We start from the raw sequence: 24,264 nt of genomic DNA on the forward strand, positions 1-24,264 counted from the left end.
CAAAGCAAATTATGCTGTGTTTTGCAATATACAAGAACCTTACACATAGTAAGCTGTTACAGTAACTGTGTTGTCACACCATGCTTTAATATCTATGATTCAATACAGAATACACTATTCTAAAATGCTAGGTTACATGTAATCTATACCGGTACCTGTTTTACAATATTATTTTCCCAAGAAACAGTTCTGCAATCTATCATTTCTGAAGAAATAGTGTGTTGTTCCCTTAATATATTTCCCATTACACAAATTTCTCAAAAACAAAACACTTACAGTCTGGTACTTCAGCAGTTCATGTTTCAGTGAAATATATTTTTCCATGTGAAGGCACAATTTGTAGGGGAGGGGCTGGGGGAGCACAACAGTACATGTGACACAATGTACTTTAACCGTTACTATGGAAACATTAATCTAGGGAGCTGTACACCACTTTTTATTAATATGACTAATCCCCTTGAACCAGCTGGTGTAAATGCCAAAAAAGTTTATGTATTCTGACTTCCAGGTAATTGTATTTTATCACAATTAATATCTTTGGAAAACATTTGGAAATCATGTTTTTGGAACTTATTTGGTGTTAAAATGTGTTTTGGACTTTCAGCAGGCGGCAAGATTAACGCTGTGAATCCTCTGTCCTATATTATGTAACAACTGCCAGTAAACATTATTACCAAGGAAAGTCCAAAGCAGATTTCTAAAGTGATTGTAATGTCAGCAGGAGTAATCCCTTATCAAGTCAGGTAGACAAGTCACATTGCCAAATCACACAACAAGAAAGCTATAAAACATACCATACAGTAAGTAAAGTAAATGCCGGTATAGGCTCTGCCTCTGCCTTGCTTTTATGGAAAAGCTGATATATCACAGAGACCCACAGTATCCTCTATGTATGGTATAACTGTGTCCGCAAATAGCACTAACCTTGAATGTTATTTCATATCTGTATGGGAGACCGAGATGGTAAAGATTGAATAAGACAGGTTACAAATAGTTTGGTTTATTATATCCTGAAGATTCATACTTTTCTTTGTGCTATGACAGAGTTGCGTGCCAATGACCCCTTATAATACAACCTTGGAACTAGCAATATTTCTTTGCATGTGCATTTCACATAGAAAGGTAATACCATACAGAATGTTGCTGCTGTTTAGGAATATTTTGACCAAGTACCACGATATTTAGATGAATGGTGCATAAATGCTTGTGTAAATCATTCATCTCCTTCTGATTCAGTAACGCAAGAATAAAAGCACTTACTGGATACCATACTGGAAGGTGAAGGGTGGATGACAAAGCTGAAAATGATCAGGGAGGAAGTTGAAGAAACAGCATAAACTGTGCCTGAAATAGACAGCTCTCCTGTCAAAAATCAATGAGAAACCTTTCTTATTTTGTCATTTCCTGACCATTACTATCATCTGCAAGTACAGTAAATTGTGCAACATTAAGAAATATATGTTGTACAGTGTTTAATGTTTAATTTTTCTGACAGTTTTGTTTTTCTTGTTCAATTCAGAGTGAAATAGCTATTTTTTCCCTCATAGAACTCTTAAAACAAATTCTTCCTCAGAGACCTAGATTCATTCTGAATAGGTGGAAACTACAGTAGTTGAGTGTAGGATTGTGATTTGTAAAATGCAGGGGTCAAACAGGAAGTGGGCTAGGCCAACTGGAAGTTGACATGGTCACACAGAGGCAGTGCCACAATATGTAAAAACTTGAGTATTTTTTTACACTTACGGTATGACTCTGCCTATTTCTGAATCTAAATCAAGTAACCTTGCATCTGTATTTTAATCCTTCCTCCATTAAACCCGGTTGACTATGACATCAAGATTTTTTTTTGTAGGTTGCACACCGTAACAACCTTTCTGACAGACAGTAAAATGAAAAGGTTCAATTCTATTTCAAGTACATATAGCTAACAAAAGCGAGTTGCTTCTGGGAGCTTGAGTCCTTGTAGGAAAAACAATTCTGAATGGATTGTTCCCAGAAGCTAGATGCATTTACTCACATTTAAGTACCAATCACTGCTTTTCTTATGATTGATGTGTTTTCAATAGCGACTTAATGAAGTATCTGCAAGGAGCATTCAATAAATATTCTTCACTAACAGTTTCAAATACATTAGCAATTTAAAAAAAAATCACTTTTACCATAATGTGTGTATTTTTCATATAGGAAAATGTCAGAACAACAACATTATAGCAGAATATGTTAGGTAAGATTTACAGAAATTATTTTGTACTTTAAATAATGATTCCCCCCTCCCCCCCCCCCCCAAAAAAAATTGAAGCTGTCATTGGGAGGATAGCAAAAGTGCAGGGAAAGAGACTTGCTTTACCGAGGTGCACATACTGACTGAATCTCAAAGGAATACTGAATTAAGCTTCGTATTTCTTCCAGTAGTGTTTATTTATTGATCGAAACAACTTCTGCATTTAAGACGACATTGGGGAGGTCAAGCTTAAGATATGGATTCCTAATTTAGATGTGGTTCCTACTAATGAGTACTGTAACACTAGCTTGTCTTTCTTATAGTTGGCAGTGTTTGCATTTTGTCTCCTTTATTTTAAACTTTGTGCAATCCCATCAGTCATTTTATAAAGGAAACTGCGCTGTATCGACAGATATGGGTGACACATCATTTGTTCCTTCAAGCTCATTTGCACAAATTGCATCCAGGATCAATTGCATAGATTTTCTAGGAAATATTTTCTATGGTTCTTTGAGCATTCTCTGCAATTAATTACATTGAATTCTAAAGGAAAATAATACAATAGCAAACTACAACAGCACATCCAGATCGCTATTGTTGTGCTATTGTTGTGATCAAAATGTATCTTTAAAATTATAAACATAAAAACGCGTTTGTAAATGTTATTCTGCAGTTAATAGGTAACTAATTTGGAACTCATCCTCCCCTACAGAAAGAGAGAGGAGTACACTAATGAACCATCGTTCTACAGATATTCTGTCATCTGAAGATATGAAAATGTGAAAAATGAATAATTAGAAGCTGTGCAGTGGATACTGGTGCCTCATTTCCCCCCCATTCTGAAAGCTTTAATGTTTCTATTTATTTATGTATTTATTTCCAAAGCTAATGATTTTCTATCTCCCATGTACAGTATGAAAGTATTCCACTGTTTCTCAGCAAACACAGTAGCTACCTTCAAGGTTACCAAATATTAGTGGCCAAATGCATTTAAAGGGTAAAGGTCTCCACACACCGGATGCAATGCGATTTGTCCTGCGATAAAATGATACTTTCGCTGCGACGCTACCTTCCGACAGACGTCTGTGATGTGATTGGCGCCTCATCTGATTGTATCATCAGCTGGAAAATAAATCACACGTATGATAGACCTGTTATACAGTTAATAAAAATGCAGAAACTATAATAGCTTTTCAGAATACTTATTTCAGTAAAGGTAAACGAATCATACACACCAGCTATATCCAGTTCCCCAGAAACTGACTGCCAGATGTTCCCCCCTCATTGTCGTGTCTTCATAATTTTTGTGTCTTTTATTGTACAGCTCTGGGTATTTTGATACTGTAAGAATGAACATTTCTCCTACAGATTTTAAGGATCCGGTTCCAGTGAGTACTATTATGTTTTTAATAAAACTGATTATTAAAAAAATAAAACCATATCAGACTTTTAATTTGCCAAACATACATGAGAAATACATTAACACGTTTATACTTATATAGGCCTACTGTATACAAAAAAAGATAAAACAAGCACTTAACTAGTCTATATATTTGCATTTTGTTGCCCTTGTTTTGGACTACATAAGAACATAAGAACATAAGAAAGTTTACAAACGAGAGGAGGCCATTCAGCCCATCTTGCTCGTTTGGTTGTTAGTAGCATATTGATCCCAGAATCTCATCAGCAGCTTCTTGAAGGATCCCAGGGTGTCAGCTTCAACAACATTACTGAGGGGTTGGTTCCAGACCCTCACAATTCTGTGTGTAAAAAAGTGCCTCCTATTTTCTGTTCTGAATGCCCCTTTATCTAATCTCCATTTGTGACCCCTGGTCCTTGTTTCTTTTTTCAGGTCAAAGAAGTCCCCTGGGTCGACATTGTCTATACCTTTTAGGATTTTGAATGTTTGAATCAGATCGCCGCGTAGTCTTCTTTGTTCAAGACTGAATAGATTCAATTCTTTTAGCCTGTCTGCATACGACATGCCTTTTAAACCCAGGATAATTCTGGTTGCCCCTCTTACTAATGCATTGTAAAGTTTTAACATTACTTCCCTTGATTTAAATTTACTGACTGTGATGAGTTTAGTTTCACTTCATTTTTGCTCTGTGATTGTTATGTGTCATATGTCATACAGACTGTAGGACTAGTCATACTGTGTCATACAGACTGTAGGACCATATGCATGCATTTCCTTGAATGCCTACTGCGTTCAGTTTGAGAGTTAATCTTTTATGCAGGTGTCCTAGAGCATAACATCAAAGAGCAATCCTTAGCATTCCCGGATTATAAATCAAACACTTATTAGTGTAACATGGTCGTAATGGCAAATATTCAGTGAGCAACTTCCACAAAGTTAAATATGTATATATATATATATATATATATATATATATATATATATATATATATATATATATATAGAGAGAGAGAGAGAGAGAGAGAGAGAGAGAGAGAGAGAGAGAGAGAGAGAGAGAGAGAGAGAGAGAGAGATAGATAGATAGTGTGGTTGCAAGTGAAGCAGCAGACTTTGTACTGCCCAACAAAACATTTCTTCAGACTACATAATACATATGTATCAATATTATATTTTCAGAGACAGATTATGCAGATGCTAACAGTAATACATTAGGATCAAATGCAAGTTATCAGACTAAAACTACTGATGGTAGATGGCTAACTAGCAAGAAGCAATAGTTGGAGAAAGAGCCAGTTCGTATTGTTTGCGATAGTCTTATGCAAGCTTTATACATTTGCAGCTAGGTTCAAAGAGAACTAAGGGAACACTGGGAAGTCCAACATCAGTGTTAATCAGTGTCTGTGAAACCTGCTGTTTAAATAATTTAAAAGAAAAGCATTGCCTTTTAACTTTCTTCAAAATGTCTTTTGCTGAACAGCTAGTATGTTCCTGTACTTTGCGAAGCAGTAGTGATTTTTAAATATGTACTGTAAATCAGCAAGTGATTTGGGAATATAGGCAAATACAGTAAGTACTCGACAAGTTCAAAACACTTGAACTTCTATATTTTATGAATACAGTTTATCACACATGTGGAATGTTAATCCTGCTCAATGATAATGCTTGAAAGATAAAGTGTTGTAGCCTAAAGAACACTCAAACTTTCAAGAAAAATACAGTTGTCAAAATAAAACATGAGCTTGAAAATGTATCAAGACTTAACATGCCTTTTTTCTTGCTGAAAATAACAAGGTTGTTATAATTTAAGAAGGAGTGTTATTACATTTCAACATTTTGGAGCTTGTTTGAAATAACAAATACATCACCTCCTTGTTTGTTGAACGTACACTACTCAGCCATTCACTGGTCTCTAATATGCACTAAAGCTAACGGCTGTTTGGGAAATTGATATAAAGCCAAGGCCAGTGATGATTTAGTATTTTGTATTAGATTGTATTTTCCCTTGATGCATGTAAATTGTGTGTTTCTGTAGATTCATTAGCTCAGGTCATGTAATATATACTCTGTTGCACATGGTTGTACCACAGGGTCCTGTTTTGTACCTCTAAACATCATTCAAGTACCACTGTGATAATGGACCTTGTTAGACCATATACCCTGGGGTACAATGTCACTTTGGTTATGAGCAGCTCCAGATCCTTCCAGTCATAAGGCACACCATTTATTAGCTTCTGATGAACACATGACAAATCTCAACTTCTCAACTTTTCAACACAATTAAAGGGAAGCAAGGAACTAATGAGGCTAGACTTTGTTACAATGTGCAGGGGCAGGGTCGGCTCCTAGGCCCCCCCACCATTTAGGGTGCCCTGTGACTGAGATTTAATGTGCTCGTTACGTGCGAGTAAAACGCTCAGGGGTGCAAATTTGGTTTACCTCATATAGCACCAGCAACATAAAACCTGGCGCTAGTAGACATGTTTAATTTTTTATTGTTTTTTTTTTTATTCCTTAGTAACCATAGAGGTTGGGTCTGGACTCCTCACGTGACCCACCCACACTCATCCACATCCACATACACAGGAGAGAAGGTTCGTGTCATGTGGGAAAGTGGTAGCAAACATGTTGCAGCGCACTTTTACACAGTTATCAATTAAATATTTGTTCAGCAAGTCAAAAATATATGGGCAAAAGTAGACTTAACAGATAACAATACATTGTAAAATAATGTTTCGTGTTTGCAAACCATTTACTGTGAAAGTTAAGCTTGTCTTTTTTAAACACATGTTGATTTAAAAAAAATGCTTTCGTTAGATGCATATAATCCCAGATTTATGTTAAAACCAAATAAGTTGTTGCAGCTAATGTAACTCGAATCCATTAATACAATTAAATGAATTTGCGAGCTATTGTTTCGTTAATATGTTGAACGCTTGGGGTACTCAAAACTGCAGTCTTGGGTTTCTATACAGTAGCGTGCACGGGGGTAGACAGCAGCATGGCTGGTAGGTGACGTAATCACACACAGAGACACGAGCCCGATATATGCTCCTTACAAAGGGGACGGCTGCTTTGTACAGCGGTATCGGCTATATTAGTGCGAGAGGTCTCGCCCTCCGCCTGTGTGAGGATTACCTCGCCCTGTGTAATACGTTAACCGATAACTCTACAATACTATAGCAATTTTGGTGTGAAGCGATTGTATAAATATACTGCACGATTACAGGCTGTTATGAGTCTTGCCATGGATGAGAGAATTTTTTATTTTTTTTTTACAAAATATTACAAATATGAGTGTGATAAGATATGGGGTACATTTTGTTAAAATATATTTGCTGTAACACAGCACACTTAAAACTAATTGAGGTGTGGGCGTGGGGGTGGAATTGATCAAGAAGTGTTTGGCCATACTGTCAGATGAGAGCGAAGTTGCCAATAATTTTGAATACTCAGATTTGATAAAGCACTTTGTTGCCGTTAAAGCTAGGAAAATGTATCTGTAATGTATGTTCTTACGTAATTTAGAACATAAAATGAAAAAACAAGGATTTGATAATGCACAGGGGTTAATTTGTAAAAATGTACAATGGGGTATTGCACTCAGTGTCAAGTGTCAAAGAGGGATTTTTTTGTTATTATTTATTTATTTACTTCTGCCTGGTTATTCTCGCCTCCGACCTGTCTGAACCTTATAGTCAGGCATTACAGTATTTTTCAATAGACCCACTGGGGCATGGCTATTTTTGAAAAAAGTGAATACATGATATGTTTGAAGTAGACTGGAGTGCTTTAAAGTTGTGAATTATATAAAAGTCTAACAAACGAATGGAAACAAGTATTCATTAACATTTTAATATCATTAATATTATTTATTTTAACGTTAGTATATGCAGGTGCATATGATTACATGATGCACCTATAAGCTAACTTTAAGATACGGTTGCTACTGTAGCATTCATTTAATGTTATGGACCCTGCACTTAATCATCGCCTAGGACCCCACACAGCCTAAGGCTGGCCCTTTGCAGGAGACAACCTTGTGCCACAATTCAGCAGCTTGATCCCAAAGCAGGTTTTGAACACACATTATCAATTCTACTTGTCTGGCTGCTTTTTTTACTTGCCCCTGCAGAATAAGTAATTGTACCTTTTTTCTCGATAGAGATACAAAGAGTGTGAAAACACAGAATCAACAGGTTTCTTTTCTGTTTAATTAAATATATTTACTGCAAACAAACTAAAAAGATTTAATCAGTTTTGTTTCTGAGACCTTAAAACCAATATCAATAATATAACAGCGCTGTGTGGTGTGGAACACTGAGACCATAAAGATTCTCCTTTGTAGAAGAACTGTGAGCAATATGTTGGTTTTTTTTTTGGGGGGGGGAGGAGGGGGGTTAGTCACCAACAACCCACCTATGTTTATTCTATATACACGTATTCCAGTATTTTTCTGACCATAAACACTGACAGAAGACCAACAGAATGATGTGTTCTGGTATTTGTTTCAGAAAATGTTGTTTCAACAAATGCGTATTTAGAAATTAGTTTCTAGTTTTGGTACAATATGTGATTTATGGCTGCAACTATAGAATCATTTAGCTCAGTTCTAGCATAATTTAGTTAATACATGTTGACACTTCGCAGCTGCACAAAACAAATTATCGACGTCCTCAGTGTCACACATAACTATGAGCTACACCCTTTTATTGCTGTTATAAAATCGTTGCCTGCTCATCTAATATCTATATGAATAATAATAAAACCAGCATGAATTCACAAATGACTTTCCTGGCTGTTAGGGGGTGTCGAGATGGCAGGAATTTCAAATGTTAACAACACAGGCACTGAAGACAGCATGGTTATTGGTTTATTGTTGCAAGGCTAAAGCACAACCAATCTAAAGCTGGAACAAATTCTGTTTTTTGCAACAACTGTTAGGGTACTGGAGGAAGCAGTCCAGCATGCTATGCGGCTATCCTTACAATAGCAGTGTATTATAAACGAATGTCTCTACCCAAGAGTTATTCAAATTGGTTTTTAATCCTGTTTTGATGAATATAAAATATAGTTAAATCTTCATGGAGCTATTCTAAACAGTTGATAGCTTATTTTTTTTTTATTAAACAAGAACCTTGCAATCTAATGTGTTAACCAAGGTTAATTAATCATTAATATTGTAGATCATGTTGGTGAACCTGGAGTAACAATAAAACATAATAGAGATCTAATTGGTTTTGATCTGTTTTATAACAGGCAAAGTAATTTGGACCCCAGGTTACTGTACATGTACTTTACAACGTGTGTGTGTGTGTGTGTGTGTGTTTTATTTTGAACCTTAATTTAAATAAATACATATATATATATATATATATATATATATATATATATATATATATATATATATATATATATATATATATATATAATATGCTGTGTACTACTTATAGATCACAAATATAAGAATGTATATATAACAAATGGGTATTTATATCCACCCACTGTATTTCTTGGTTCATTAGCATCTAGTTTTCACATTCTTCCTCTTCCCCATCATCCTCCTACAGCCGTCTCTGGCAGACATCCTGCTCTTTTCTTCATGAAAGCTATTGTGGACTGTTTCATTTGTGCTGCCATTGCACACATAGATACAGGTTTGGGCAGAAGTCACTGAACAAAGAAACGCTTTACATGCCTCTATTTACACCAATCAGTTTATAATTCAACAGCCTCAAATGCGAAAGACAATTAATACTAGTTGAAATGTTAAAAAAACTGCAGTATTAAAACTCTCCACTAGAGAGCTGCAAGAATCCACCTAAAATGGCTCTGTTTAACTGATGACTGCCATGTTTCTAATGAGCCCATAATATAGTCAGACAGTATAATATAACACCAAAATTACTTGGTTGGTCATAAGATTTTCTGTGACATCCATTATCTGTTTTACATTAAATAAATGGCTTAAATATATATATATAAATAATACATTTTTTTTGCCAATTCATTGGCATCAATGGTATATCATGTTTGTAACTAAGACATGCATAAGTAACACTCAGTTAAATCATTAGCCTTTCACCCTGGGAGAACAGAGACTGAATCTTATTTTATTTTAAATAAATAAGGTGTCTCTGGGCCCTCAGCAGAGAGCAGTTCACATCGCAAAACCAAGGCACAATCAGCACCTTTCCAGGCTGGCTTGAAAAAGAGAGGCCAAGGGTGGTCTGGAACTACTCAATCTCCTCCCTTAGCAAACTTAAGGTCTGCTCACTGGGGGGATGTCCACCTTACCCGTTTGTGCTACCTATGCCTCACTGGCATTCAGGGTAACTAAATAAATGATGATGCCAAATATAGCCACCACTCAGAATAAATTAAAAGCTGGTGAATTGCTGTGACTTTTTATGACTTTTAAGTTAACAGAACAATGAGCCATCATTTACCAGCAGATGAAGCTGTACATACCTTAAGGAGATCAATGATCAATGTATCAGTACCAGCTGCTATACAATAGATGTTTCTCAGACTGTGGAATTGTATCCTAAATGCTGGAAGTATTGTAGATAAATAGATGTCAGGGCATCCATACAGCGAGGTTAGACCTTTTTTCCCCACTGACTCACAAAAAAAAAAAAAAACTCTACTTCCATCAAGTTGTTGTTGACCATGACTGTGACCTATGGTGTTCTTAAAAGAGGATAAGGGGACTGGCTGGGCCTGAATTTCATTAAACACGCAAGAAAAGTTTTGAGCTGAATGAAGAACAACGGGATGGCAATGCATTCTGCATTGCTTTCCACAACAAGCATTGCATTGTATTGGAAGACATACTTACATACTCATCTGCTTCCCACTCACTGTGGATGTTGATTATTGACCTAATTTGAATTTTGCTTGTAATCTTACTGTTGGGTGTATGTTTTTTGACAAACTGCAAATTCCATTATTACCATATAGTACAGCAATTTAAGCTGTATACTGGTATGTCTAAAGCTATAATATATACACATATATATATATATATATATATATATATATATATATATATATATATATATATATATATATATATATATACATAAAATATTGGTGCATGTCTAGGCATTTTCTGACAGCTGAGTTATAAGGTCTAAGTAGCTACATGAATGATAAGCCATATCCTGGGATGGCTCTTCTCTAATCTCATAGGGAACAGACAGAAGAAATATGGTATGTCTCATATATTTAAAAAAAATTGACAAAGAAGGCGAAGAAAGGTGTCATTTTACAGCTTAAGAATATGTTAGTTTAATGTAACCAGCACTGATCAAAAGCCTTTTTTCAAACAGAAATGTTTATAAGCTTGAAAACAACTTATTAATTAGAAAAACTCAAAACTTTGCTGAAAAAAAGAAACATGACTAGTTGATATTTGTTGCAGTTTCACATAACTCCAAATAAATGTCCACTTACAAATATGTAATGCCTGTAGCCAAAACTACAACATTTGTAGATTCTGCTAATCTAAATGTAATTGCACAGTCGAATATACCCTGCAGGAAATTCCTTCAAATTTTCTGAGTGAAAGTTTCACCATTGGTAATCTACCTGTACGGTATTTTAACATACTTGTACATGTATTATGTGAATCGCAATAATCATTAGTTTGTTTTGTTACACTTTTGTACATCAGACAGGACACATCAAGAGGCTTCAATACCCTTAGAACTGAACAAAATCAGGAGGGCCTAAGGAGTGTTTTAATGTGTTCTTTGAAGCCAGAAACATTTGTTGTTTATTTACTTTAACAAGCTGGGCAGTCCCACTTATACTAGTGAAGAGGCTATATGTTGACTGCTCTCTCTGTCCCCAGGCTAAATGTAACAAGCAATGTACAATTCTGTAAACAGTGAACTGTGGAGACAAATGTAGAAATCAAAGAACTGAACACCATGGTTTGCAATTCAACCACCAATTTTACACCATTTCTGTGGAAACACGCTGCAGCCGAACCAATACCAATAACAGCAAGTGACTGCCCTACATTCAGAAACTGATAGAAAATGTTTAGTAATAAAAGACAATATGTTGAAATATACCAACACTATTTCTTAGATCCGCTGTTGGCAGAAGGCTGCAGGAAAATGGTTACTCTCTGCTATACTTTGCAAGTTTAGAGAGAAGAAATGTTTGCAAGCCGTTTTGAGGCTGCTTAATCTTCTTTAAGTCACCAGGATGTGTTGACTGAAATATCTAAATAAGAAGATACATACACTTGTTAAGAGAACTCTGATATTCCATACCTATACAAGCTGCCTAAGATGCTTTAAGGAAGGGTAGAGCATAACTGTCTCAATTAATATTGAAGTATTACAGTATTTAATATGTTACTAATTTACAGCAAATATTAATGCAGTTACAAACATCCAAAGCTAAAACAGAAACCTGACGAACTGAGTGAATAGAAAACGTGTTTCGTTTATATATACTGTATATATACAGTATATATATATATATATATATATATATATATATATATATATATATATATATATATATATATATATATAGTTTTTTGGTTTTTTTTTACAAACAATCTATTTAATGCAGTCTGATCTTTTACAAGGGCTATGAATAGTGAGTGAGAGCTGAATCTCTGAAATAAATTGGTGTCACCTTGTATAGGTGCACATAACATGTAATTATTTTTCTTTTTGTTTAAAAATGCATAGTTAAGCAATCAATATATTTGCTTAACAAAGTACAGCTGTTTGCCAACATGAAGAAGATGGGTCTGAAATTCATCGTGTCATTAAGTAGAGACAAGCTGTCCATTTGCTTTGTGTGTTGCCTAGACAGACTGTCACCATGCTCTAATCCATCTTGGCAAGCTGAAGCATACAACAAATCCATTGATTAGTATTCATCCTGATACAAACATTGAGCAATGTTCAGTGCTGATAAACCGGTCCTTGCGGCCCCTGGAAACATCCTGACAGTCTGTTAACTGTGCCTGTAATGTTTGATAAATTGGGAACACTGTTTTCAAAGAATGCTACATAATGTTAATTTGTCCTCTTAGAGGTACATTGAAGGCATCAGAAATAAAAATAGTTTCAAAACAATTATTTCTTTTTTTCATAATTTTTATTTTAATTTATAATTCAAGGGCCATAATTGTTTTAACAATAAACCATACCAGTCAGTTCTAAGGACAGTTTTCTATTGTGTAGTCCAATGCACTGCTGCTATTAACTTTTTACGGAGGGTGGCTGCAGTTCTAACAGACCAACATAACTGTGTATTGTAGATCATATATACATTATCATTGAGAATCAAAGTTTATCTAAACTGCCTGGTCACGTTATTGAGACCTGTCTGTTAGAATTGTTGCGGATCAATTCATAAAGCAATCATTCATTGATCCTCTGCCTAGCTCTCTCTCCAGTATTAATAACTGAATAGATTAACATCCCTCGAAAAAATTTCCAGCACTGTGATCAGGTTAAACGGTTAGGCACAGCTCCTAATAAAATGTAAATGGAATGCAATATTCTTTTGTTCTCTTATCAGAAATAGCAGCGGATACATTTCCCTGGCTGGGGTATTTAGCTTGGGTGTAGAGATGTTAAAACGTTATTTACTTTTTTTAAGTTATCTTGTAAAAAGCCAATTACCAAGTAGTGGTAGTACCTGGAGCAGTCCCAACAAACAATAATACCAGATGATTATGATATGAAGTCTAACTGGGTCATGGATTTGTATTTATTGGGTTGTTTTTACACCATCTTGGGTCCTACAGTACAGTAAGCCAGTGATGCAGGCAAAGCTGTGTTCTGTGAGAGTATTAGTCCTGTGAAAATTGGGTGTAGGGCAGTTAAATTATTGTTTTGAGTAGTTTGCTTCTAGTTTTATACAGTTATTATTATTTTATTATATACAAACTGGAGAATATACGTCAATGAGATGAGTGTGGGGACTCATGAACTAGCAACTGTTTACATGCAAATAAAAACACAAATAAAGATAAGAATATCCGTCATTGGCAATATGAAAATATATCAGACATTCATCTGACGTAACTGTCAGGCCTGGTCTAGCAACTGTTGGCAGGGCCAGCCTTAGTCTGTGTAGGGTCCTAGGTGGTGATGATTAAGCGCGGGGTCCAGAACAGTAAATGAATGCTACAGTAGCAACCATATCTTAAAGTTAGTATATAAGGTGCACCATGTAATCAATCACATGCACCTACATATACTAATATTAAGATGCAGTAAATAATATGAATGATACTAAAATGCTCATGAATATTTGTTTCCTTTCATTTGTTAGACTTTTATATAATTCACAACTTAAAAGCACTCAGAATTCCAGTCTACATCAAATATATCATGTATTCACTTTTTTTTCTAAAATGACCATGCCCCAGTGGGCCTATTGAAAAATACTGTAATGCCTGACTATAAGTGGGTTCTGACAGGTCGTAGGCGAGAATAACCAGGCAGAAATAAATAAATAAATAATAACAAAAAAATCCCTCTTTGACACTTGACACTGAGTGCAATACCCCTTTGTACATTGTATTCTACAAATTAACCCCTGTGCATGATCAAATCCTTGGTTTTTTCATTTTATGTTCTAAATTACGTAAGAACATACATTACAGATACATTTTCCTAGCTTTAGCGGCAACAAAGTCCTTTATCAAATCTGAGTATTCAATTCTACCCCTACCCCCACACCTCAATTAGTTTTTAGTGTGTTGTTACAGCAAATATTTTTTAACAAAATGTACCCCATATCTAATCACACCCTTATTTGTAATATTTTGCAATAAATAAATAAATAAATAAATAAATAAAAATCTCTCTCATCCATGTTAATATTATTACTTCTTTTTTTTATCATAAACAAATGTACTTAAAAAGAGGGTATTTTAGATGTGGGTAGGTGTAGTTTAATTGTCATTATTATTGTCATATTATTATTCCATTGAGAAATAGGGTATTTTACTGGGTAAAAAATAAAAAATCTAATTCACAAAATGATGAATGGTATAAGAAACAATCGTGCAGTATATTTATTTAATCGCTTAACACCAAAATTGCTACAGTATTGCAGCGATCTCGGTTAATGCACCACACAAGACGAGGTAATCCACACACAGGTGGAGGGCGGGCGCGAACGCTGGACCTCTGGTGCTAAAGCATATAGAAAACACCTTTGTACAAAACAGCCGGCTCCTCCTGTCTACTCCCGTGCACGCTACAGTATAGAGAAACCCAAGACTGCAGTTTTGAGTAGCCCAAGCGTTCGACATATTAACGAAACAATAGCTCGCGAATTCATTTAATTGTATTAATGGATTCGAGTTACATTAGCTGCAACAATGTATATGATTTTAACATAAATCCGTTATTATATGCATCTAACGAAAGCATGAGGATTTTTTTTTTTAAATCGACAACGTGTTTATAAACAAGCAAAGCTTAACTTTCACAGTAAATGGCTTGCAAACACGAAACATTATTTTACAATGTATTGTTATCTGTTAAGTCTACTTTTGCCCATATATTTTTGACTTGCTGAACAAATATTTAATTGATAACTGTGTAAAAGTCCGCTGCAACATGTTTGCTACCACTTTCCCACATGACACGAACTTTCTCTCCTGTGTGTGTAGGTGGATGAGTGTGGGTGGGTCACGTGAGGAGTCCAGACCCAATGAGAAACTATAAAAAAGAAAGTTTACAAACGAGAGGTGGCCATTCAGCCCGTCTTGCTCGTTTGGTTGTTAGTAGCTTATTGATCCCAGAATCTCATCAAGCAGCTTCTTGAAGGATCCCAGGGTGTCAGCTTCAACAACATTACTGGGGAGTTGGTTCCATACCCTCACAATTCTCTGTGTAAAAAAGTGCCTCCTATTTTCTGTTCTGAATGCCCCTTTATCTAATCTCCATTTGTGACACCTGGTCCTTGTTTCTTTTTTCAGGTCAAAAAAGTCCACTGGGTCGACATTGTCTATACCTTTTAGGATTTTGAATGTTTGAATCAGATCACTGCGTAGTCTTCATTGTTCTAAATTATCTTCTTTGTTCTAAATTAAATCTATCATCATCTATGGTTGCTAAGGAATAATAATAATTAAAAAAAATACAAAATACAAAATATTAAACATGTCTACTAGCGCCAGGTTTTATGTTGTGGCGCTATATGAGGTAAAACAAATTTGCACCCCTGAGCGTTTTACGCGCACGTAACGAGCACATCACATCTCATAGCAGTCCGGTTGAGCGCAGGGGCCCCTAAACGTTTTTTTTTTTGGGGGGGGGGGGGGGGGGGGGCTAGGCGGTCGCGTCGCCTTGCCCAAAGGCTAGGACCGATTAAAATTCAATGTACACTCTGAATGGCGAATTCATTTCACACTTGCCACAACATATTAAAAAAAGAACTGGGCATCTGGACACGTTTTAACAGTATCTGTAGCTTCTGTGTTTATCTATTAGTACATGTGTTTGTCCCATTTGTCCAGTGATTTCTCAGTCACCCTGTATCCCACTAAATGCAAATTGTATCGAACTCAAGTTGTTAACGAGGGATTTCTAATAACTACATTTACATTCATGCATTTTTACCAATTTTCTTATGGTGGACGTTTCATTTCGAAACTGCGTCTTATGGAAGCAGATGCTGTTATCCTGCGCACTTCTGACTGTAGCAGTTGTGTTCTCGTTTTCCCGCGTGTGGGGAGTACTAGTGGGTAGTATTCACTACCATGGACAGCAGCTCGCCAGTGCTCCAGATTCTGTGTCAATCACATTGCTTGGCAGTCACACCGACCATTTGTATTCTGCTAATCTTCTTGGTGTCTCTATGCAACCAATCTGCACTAAAAAGGGGCTGGGCATATTTTCTGTCTCAGTTGTTAAGCTAGCTAGCTGTCTTTTGGCAGGAGAGAGTTGAGTGGACGCCACAAATGGGTCTGAAACGCTGAGTCGGTGTTCAGTAGGTACTCACTTGGGAGATTTCGTTAAAGCATTTTACACAGTGGTTGTGAAGAGAATTGCAAAGTAGAGACTAAGTGCATTTTGCGAGACTGACTACTTTTTTGTGTTTCACCTCCACAATCAGTCAGTTTAATGAAGGCGAGTGGTATTATGGAGCAGGAGAAATATCTGCCAGAGCTGATGGCCGAAAAAGATAGCTTGGATCCTTCGTTTGTTCATGGAATGCGGTTCTTGGCTGAAGGTAAGTTTGTTACAGTGCTAGAATGTGGGAGACAAGATAGCTGCCTTATTTGTTACGATTTTCAAAAGAAAGCCATGATGCAAGTTTCCCTTATAGTCTATACATACTGTATTTTCTATGAGAGACTATTTTTATGTGTGTATTACAGGACATCACAGGTGTATCATTTTGTGATATACACTGTATTAAGTTGTGTGTGACGGAATTGCTCATGTGATGTGAAAAAAACCCAAATCGCACTGTACATAACTAGTAGCTTTATAATATTCTAAGCGTTTCTCTTCCTCTGCTCGTCTTTTGTATAGTACAGTATGTGGTTTCACGCAGTTGGGGAATGCAAGGTGTTCCTGGTGTTGGCATTTTCGTGTAATTAGCAATTTAGAGCATCTTAAAACCTTGAGGTGCCCAGGCAGACACTGTACAACAGCTGGGTTATACATAATGTGTCACTGTAAGCTTTGTTAGTGTCTCAAAGCATACTTGATCACAGAATACTGCATGTTACACGTACTATAAATTGTGTTAAACCAAATAAGGAACGTTTTTGGGAACATTATTATATTGTATTATTTGGAAAATGTTAGTATGCATTGGCTAATTTGGCAACAATTTATCATAAGTGATTAACTATAGAATATTTTTATGCGCAAGTGGTAAGAGTGTCATTTTCCGAAGTTCCTTCAAGATATGACATGTAATTAAACTAAAGGGTTTAAAAACTGTTAATATTGCTGGTCCAAATACTGCAGACATGCAATTACAAAGGTTTTAAAATAAATAAATAAAAACTCTGTAGTACCTGACCTGCAAGTGCAAAGAGGATGTAGCACTGAATAATGTATTCTCAGTCTGACACCAAGTCCCCATGTGCCTAACAGAGAACACTGGGGTAATTAGTCATGAGAGTTGTTATATTAAGGGTGTTATCATACCAATACTTTTCAGTATCAAAGTATCTCAAGGAATTCTGCTATGGAAATGAATACGTTTTTTGTCATTGTCTATGGGTTTATAATTCATTTTATACATTTACACATACTTGTAAAACACCAAGTACATTGATGGTGACTGCTATGTGTTAATGTAGAATAATACCACTCTGTTTTCAGGTTGGTTGCTGTTATTGTCAGAAAGCAAACCTGGTACATTTTTTTTCAGATAATACCTGTAAAGTACAACCTCCCACCTAGAGGTAAATTCAATCATTAAATACTGTGCCATACTATTTTCCCTCTCATGCTGTTCAATCAAACCTCCAGCCAGGATCCTACAGTATCAGCAATCATAAGTGTGTAGCAGGTGTGCTACCAAATGTTCTGTCCTTTGGTATTCCTCTGTCTTCTGACATTCAGAGGTCCATCTGTACACACCTCTCTGTGCATTTCCTTAGATGCCGCCCTCTCTTTTGCCTTAGGCATCACTTTTATCGATTACCTTTGTTTTCTTTTTGTGCCATCTGCCATGGTTCCACCTGTCACTGTTGTTTCCTTCATTAGTGGTCCACCAGTGTGTCAAAATGTACAGAGCATTTTTTTTGCATTATTATAATAATAATAAGCATATTATTATTATTATTATTATTATTATTATTATTATTATTATTATTATTATTATTAATAATAATATTATTATTATTATTATTATTATTATTATTATTATTATTATTATTGCTGCAGTGCCTCAATATTCAAAAACAGGTGGCAAACATGTCTAATTATTCTCTCTACATTGGATGAACATTAACTATTAACTGTTTACAGTCATCTTCCCTCTCTTTGTTTGTTAAAACATTGAAAGTCTCTTCTACATATTTTGATATTATAAGTGTTCTTAAAGGACATTTTGTTTTATTTGTATGTAGTTTGTATTACAGTAAGAAAGCAATAAAACGTATTATCCTGTATTCCAGAAGTGGTATACTAATCTTTAACAAGGATTGGGGCGTGTTAAAAATGTACTTTGCTAGAAATTGTGAATGTGTGGTGTTCAATCTATTCAAAGTTGGTAATACAGGTACTATGTTTTAAGAGTAATAAACCAATAACAATAGTTTTATGTAAATCCCCATTCATTCTCCTTCTATAAAACATACATTCCAATGGTCATTTTCATGAAACTGTGCATCTATGTGTGTATAAAACACTAGTTTCAGGCACTGTATTTGATAACGGACTCTTTACCGTATCCTGTGTATTACTTCATAAGTACAGTAATAAGATTGTATTATATTTTCCATCTTCAGGAAGTTGTAAAAAAGATGTGTCTTTCATATACTGCAGACTCCAGTTTACTTGCATAATCGAGTGCTGAGAGTTGCAGGGGAGCTGGGATGGATGTAGAAAAAACGCACCATTTCTAAAATTATTGACTTAGCCCTATAGATTAATTTTTAGCCCTATGTAGTCTATTTTAGCCTATCTTAGAAAGTGCATCTATGTGTATATAATAATATGTTTCTGGCACTGTATTTGATTACTGCATTCTTTATAGTATCCTGCTTATTACCTCCCACAGTACATTATTGAAAAATATATGATTTTATTCCCACGTTGCAAAAAATACATCTTTCTTAAACTGGTCTACCACTAATGCACAGTCCCTGATGACTTGTAGAATGGGTGCCTGTTAGAGATGACAGACCACAATGCAGAGTAAATGTACCCTCATCTACAGGACTTTGAAACTGTTGTTTTCTTATGTATACAAATTTGCTTTGTGTTGGGGCTCCCGAGTGGTGCATCCAGTAAAGGCGCTCTGCGTGGAGCTCCAATTGGCCAAGCGCCGCCCGGGGGGAGGGAGGGCCAGGGTGTTCTCGGCTGACCGTGCACCAGTGACCCCTGTGGTCTGGCCGGGCGCCTGCGGGCTTGCCTGTAAGCTGCCAAGGGCTGCATTGTCCTCTGACACTGTAGCTCTGGGCAGCTGCATGGTGAGTCTGCAGTGTGTAAAGAAGTGGGCAGCTGACGACACATGCTTCGGAGGACAGCGTGTGTTCGTCTTCGTCCTCCCGAGTCAGCACAGGGGTGGTAGCGGTGGGCTGAGCTTAAACATAATTGGACATTACTGAATTGGTGAGAAAACAATAAAAATAATTGGCGACCACTAAATTAAAAAAAAAAAATTCTCTTTGTGTTTTTTTTTTTGATAAAAAGACAGAAGCTGCTTTTTTATGCACAATGCAACTTCATATTTAAGCACACGTATGTGTAGACAAATCGTTTTTCGCTAGAATTTGTACACGTAAGTTTCCTACTACAATATAATGGTTTTTTTGTAGTTTATATTTGTGTTTGTGACAATTTAAAGGTATTTACTGTTGATTTTTTTTGTTTTAAATAAATAAATACAATATTTAAAAAAATGCTTAGCACTTTAAAACTGTTTATTTAATATAAAACTGTTGAAATAATAATATAAACCAAATTTGAGTTTTTTTTGCATTAAATCAGTGTGCCCCTGTCCCTCCTGATTTTTGTTCTAACCATACCCTAAATTAGTTAATTGGACCAATTAAGCTTCTAATAAGGTCCAATAAAGTACTTTAGGGTGCAGTTGGAATAAAAACCTGCAGGGACACTGGCCCTCCAGGACCAAGTTGTGCACCACTGCTTTAAATAATAGGTTTTGCCACATTTATGTATGCATGGTGCATTTGCACCCCTTTCCACCCATGTGAGCTCAATTATTGCCACTGCCGCAAGGTTAAAAAGCTGTCAGTTTTGCTGTAATTATTGTAGTACTAACTAACGTTTTAAAAACAAATGAACTCTTTCCTCCTACAGTATTTGCAATAACAACAATATCTAGTCCTCTCTTTTCATCTGTTGATGATCTTTTGGTTCTTAAATAACCACCCCATGTAGAATGTCTTTGAAGTAGTAAAAGTCAATGCAGTCTAGTGAGCAGCTACTCTGGATGAGGTTTCCTTTTGCATAGTTGGCACAGTATTTCTGCACTAGATCAGTGATACTCAACTCTGGCCCTTGAGATCTATTCCAGTCCTGGTCTTTATTCCAACCAGGTCCTAAATTAGTTAATTGCCCCTTAGCAGCTTCAATGAACTACATTAGAACCTGCTTGGAGGAAAAACCTGGACTGGATTAGCTCTTGAGGGCCAGAGCTGAGTACCACTGCACTAGATGGCACTTGTTCATACTGTCAAATTGCACTGAAGAGCAGCACATTAATAACGAGTAATTTGCCAACATCATACAGAAGGTAAAGGAACAGTTCAACTTCTGAAGCTACTTACTCTTTAAGCATGTCATATTATTTGTTTATTTAGCAGATGCCTTTATCCAAGGTGACTTACAGAGACTAGGGTGTGTGAATTATGCATCAGCTGCAGAGTCACTTACAACAACGTCTCACCCGAAAGACAGAGGGCAAGGAGGTTAAGTGACTTGCTCAAGGTCACACAGTGAGTCAGTGAGTGAGCCAGGATTTGAACAGGGGACCTTCTGGTTATATGCCCTTTTCTTTAACCACCGGACCACACAGCCTCCTTTTTATATCATGTGCAGATATGCAGGGTTCTATGCCATTACTTAAATGTTGTACATCGGCTAAATAACTCACTGCATGTGTGGATATACTACAAGCGACCTTATGTCAGTCCTTTATAATTAAGTGGAAACTCTAGCAGACAACCATTCTGTAGAAATAAAGTTATGTGATTAGGCAGTCCATTTTATTTCCTCTGATTAGCTTTTGATTCATAATTCGTTTCTGTTTTGTTTATCATGAATCAGTGAACACTAATGTTAAATTGAAGAAAGACACTGAGCCAGTCCACTGGGCTACATGGATCACTGGTTGCCTGCCAGATTTGATTTACCGGTAGGACTTTCCTATTAATTTCTACTGACCTCTTTCATTGTATTAAACCACCCAATCATGTGTTTCACACTTGGGAGTAACAGCATCTATGAAGAAAAATATTGCTTATGTTACGTAACCCTCTGAACTAAAAAAAAAAAGCTACACATAGAAAGATTCAGGAATATTATGTAAACAAGTGTCACGTAAGAACATCTAGTTTGTTTCTTCTGTGCTTTAAAATGTGAAAAAGCCAGTTTGGCCACTGCCATTTTGGGGAAAAGAGTCTGTCATTTTTACTGCAATACTACAACTACAACACAAAGAACCATCTTAACCATCTTAACTTGCTCTTATCTGCCCCCTATTTTACTGCATTTAATCCTGTACTTCAGAATACTGTAATCTGCCAAGTGTTTAACCTGTAGTACTTTGTATTTAATCACATCCTGATGTAACTATCACTATTTAATCATATCCTGATGTAACTATCACTATTATCTGCTGTATTATTGAATTGTGGTTTGTCACACTTGTACTTTGCTTGAACAAAAGTTATTGTATTTCTTGCTCTTATTGTATTACTTGTATTGTAACACTTGAAATGTATTTGCTTACGATTGTAAGTCGCCCTGGATAAGGGCGTCTGCTAAGAAATAAATAATAATAATAATAATAATAATAATACAACAACCCTAAAATTGAACAACTAATACAAATTCACACTTTATAATGTGACACTGTGCCTTTTTTACAATCCATTTAGGCCTAGTGATGTAAGAAAAAAACACGCTGAAACAATCTGGGTTTGAACATTCTATGCCAGCATATATATATTTTTGTATTATAAAAGCCACAAGAATGTGCCATACAATTGTGTATTTATTCTGTATAGTTTCATCTCAGTCATGTCATTGAAATAGTTCTGTGCACAGTTTAATCATTTAGTGCATTCAGGTATTGTATTTTCCTCTGAACCATTTTTCCTTAAAAATTAAAAAAGTGACACTATATTACATATTTCAGACTTGTGGTCCATTAAATAATTTGTGTTTATTGATTGCCTCTAGATTAATTAGTACCTAAAAACACCCAAAAGGTGATTAGTCATATGTATGCAGAAAGTAAGTCTAGTCTTTTTTACCTTGGCTGTGGTTATAATTTATGGGCTACAGTTTGGTCTTGACATGATTGGTGACAGGATCTCAGTCCAGATCTGTGTTTTGTTCTGGTTCTTAGGCATATATCATTTGGTGGATGGATGTATATTAATGGAGCCAAGAAATAGAAGAAACTTTTGTGTTTGATCGAGTTATAATGGAGGCAGAAACCAGATTTTACACCTTTGTAAAAACAATTATTATAATACAATAACATTATGGTTTAAGCACCGACTCTTGGGTTAACCCATTTAGTTAACCCATTTAGTACCCAAATGTGATGTTAAAGTGCATGGTGTAAGCAGTCTTGGTGATCTATGCTGAAGCTATTTTCAATCACTTCAGTGATGTTTAGTTGTTTGATTGATGTGGTTCTTCATCACTACAAGCCTGATTCAGTTAAGTATGCTAAAGGGGACTGATGTAGTTCTTCCCATCATAGACACATTTACCAAGGACACAGCAGGGAATTACCTGTACCAAAGCCACAGAATGCTTATTTACTGACCTTCTTCTGGCAAACAAGTCAGATCTTTTTGAAATTTTAGCGGTCAAGGTTTTCACAAAATCTGATGGTTTCCATGGCATGGGATAGCCTGGATCGCCAAAAGGTAACTTCCCTGCATCAACTGAGAGGAAGCTGACACCAGTATGATCCTACCTGCAATCAATGCTGCAAAGTCTATTTTTAAATAGATTTTTTGTCTTCTGCAGGGACACAAATGTTCTGCTGTTACTTGTCTACATTGAAATACTGTACTGTCAGCAAAAGAGGTACGGTATTAGTGTGTATAGGGAATAGAAAAAAATAGATATAAAAAAGTATGCTCCATTTTTAATGTGAGCTGAAATGTCACCTAGAGGTTTTTTTGGACATGATAGAAATCCAGATGGAATCATTTTTTGGAAATAGTCGCTTACTAAAGTCTGGAATTGGAAGTCCCTCATGCTCAGTTAAAACTCCTAAAGAGAATATGAAATAACTCCAGAAAACAGTAAAGGCTACTTGGCCTTGTCCTGATACCTCATGCCATTCTTGTGATCACCTAATGTATAAGAGCCAAACTTTGAACTACCAATGTTAGGCAGTGGTTTAAGAGCTGAATGATTCTGGAAGATGCAGCAAAACTTTTGTCAAATGTAGAGCTTCTTACTTGAGCCCCAAGACCCAGTGCAGAAGATTTCAGCAGTACACATACTGCGCACAACACAAAGAACCATCTTAACTATACTTCTGCAATGTGGATGTGATGGTGTGCAAAGCTGCTAAGCCAACACTGAATTAGATTTGAACTCCTATGGAGGAGTATCAAGTTTGACAAACAGTAAATGAAACAGTTGTACTGTATGTGCAGCACTGCTGACTAATAAGATAAAACAGATCACTGACCATTTGACAAATTCAGATACACACTGGT

General features: G+C 36.0%; 2 protein-coding genes across 3 annotated transcripts in view; one reads left to right on the forward strand and one right to left on the reverse strand.

Annotated features, from left to right (window-relative positions):
* The window catches only part of si:dkey-103j14.5 (isoaspartyl peptidase/L-asparaginase), a 45,986-nt gene extending 45,670 nt beyond the window's left edge, over nt 1-316 (reverse strand). The window contains exon 1 of the mRNA XM_034016825.3: nt 277-316. The gene's annotated coding sequence lies outside the window, so the exon portion shown is untranslated. The remainder of the gene's footprint in view (nt 1-276) is intronic.
* A 16,125-nt stretch (nt 317-16,441) lies between these two features.
* The window catches only part of khdrbs2 (KH domain containing, RNA binding, signal transduction associated 2), a 119,412-nt gene continuing 111,589 nt past the window's right edge, over nt 16,442-24,264 (forward strand). The window contains exon 1 of one of the 2 annotated variants that reach the window (XM_034019210.3): nt 16,442-16,871. In XM_034019210.3, the coding sequence (XP_033875101.1) occupies nt 16,763-16,871 (109 nt within the window). In that variant the 5' untranslated portion in view covers nt 16,442-16,762. The remainder of the gene's footprint in view (nt 16,872-24,264) is intronic. The other variant, XM_059025016.1, reaches the window with a different exon arrangement.

The sequence above is a fragment of the Acipenser ruthenus genome, chromosome 6 (assembly GCF_902713425.1).
Source record: "Acipenser ruthenus chromosome 6, fAciRut3.2 maternal haplotype, whole genome shotgun sequence".
In the NCBI taxonomy this organism is placed as follows: Eukaryota; Metazoa; Chordata; class Actinopteri; order Acipenseriformes; family Acipenseridae; genus Acipenser; species Acipenser ruthenus.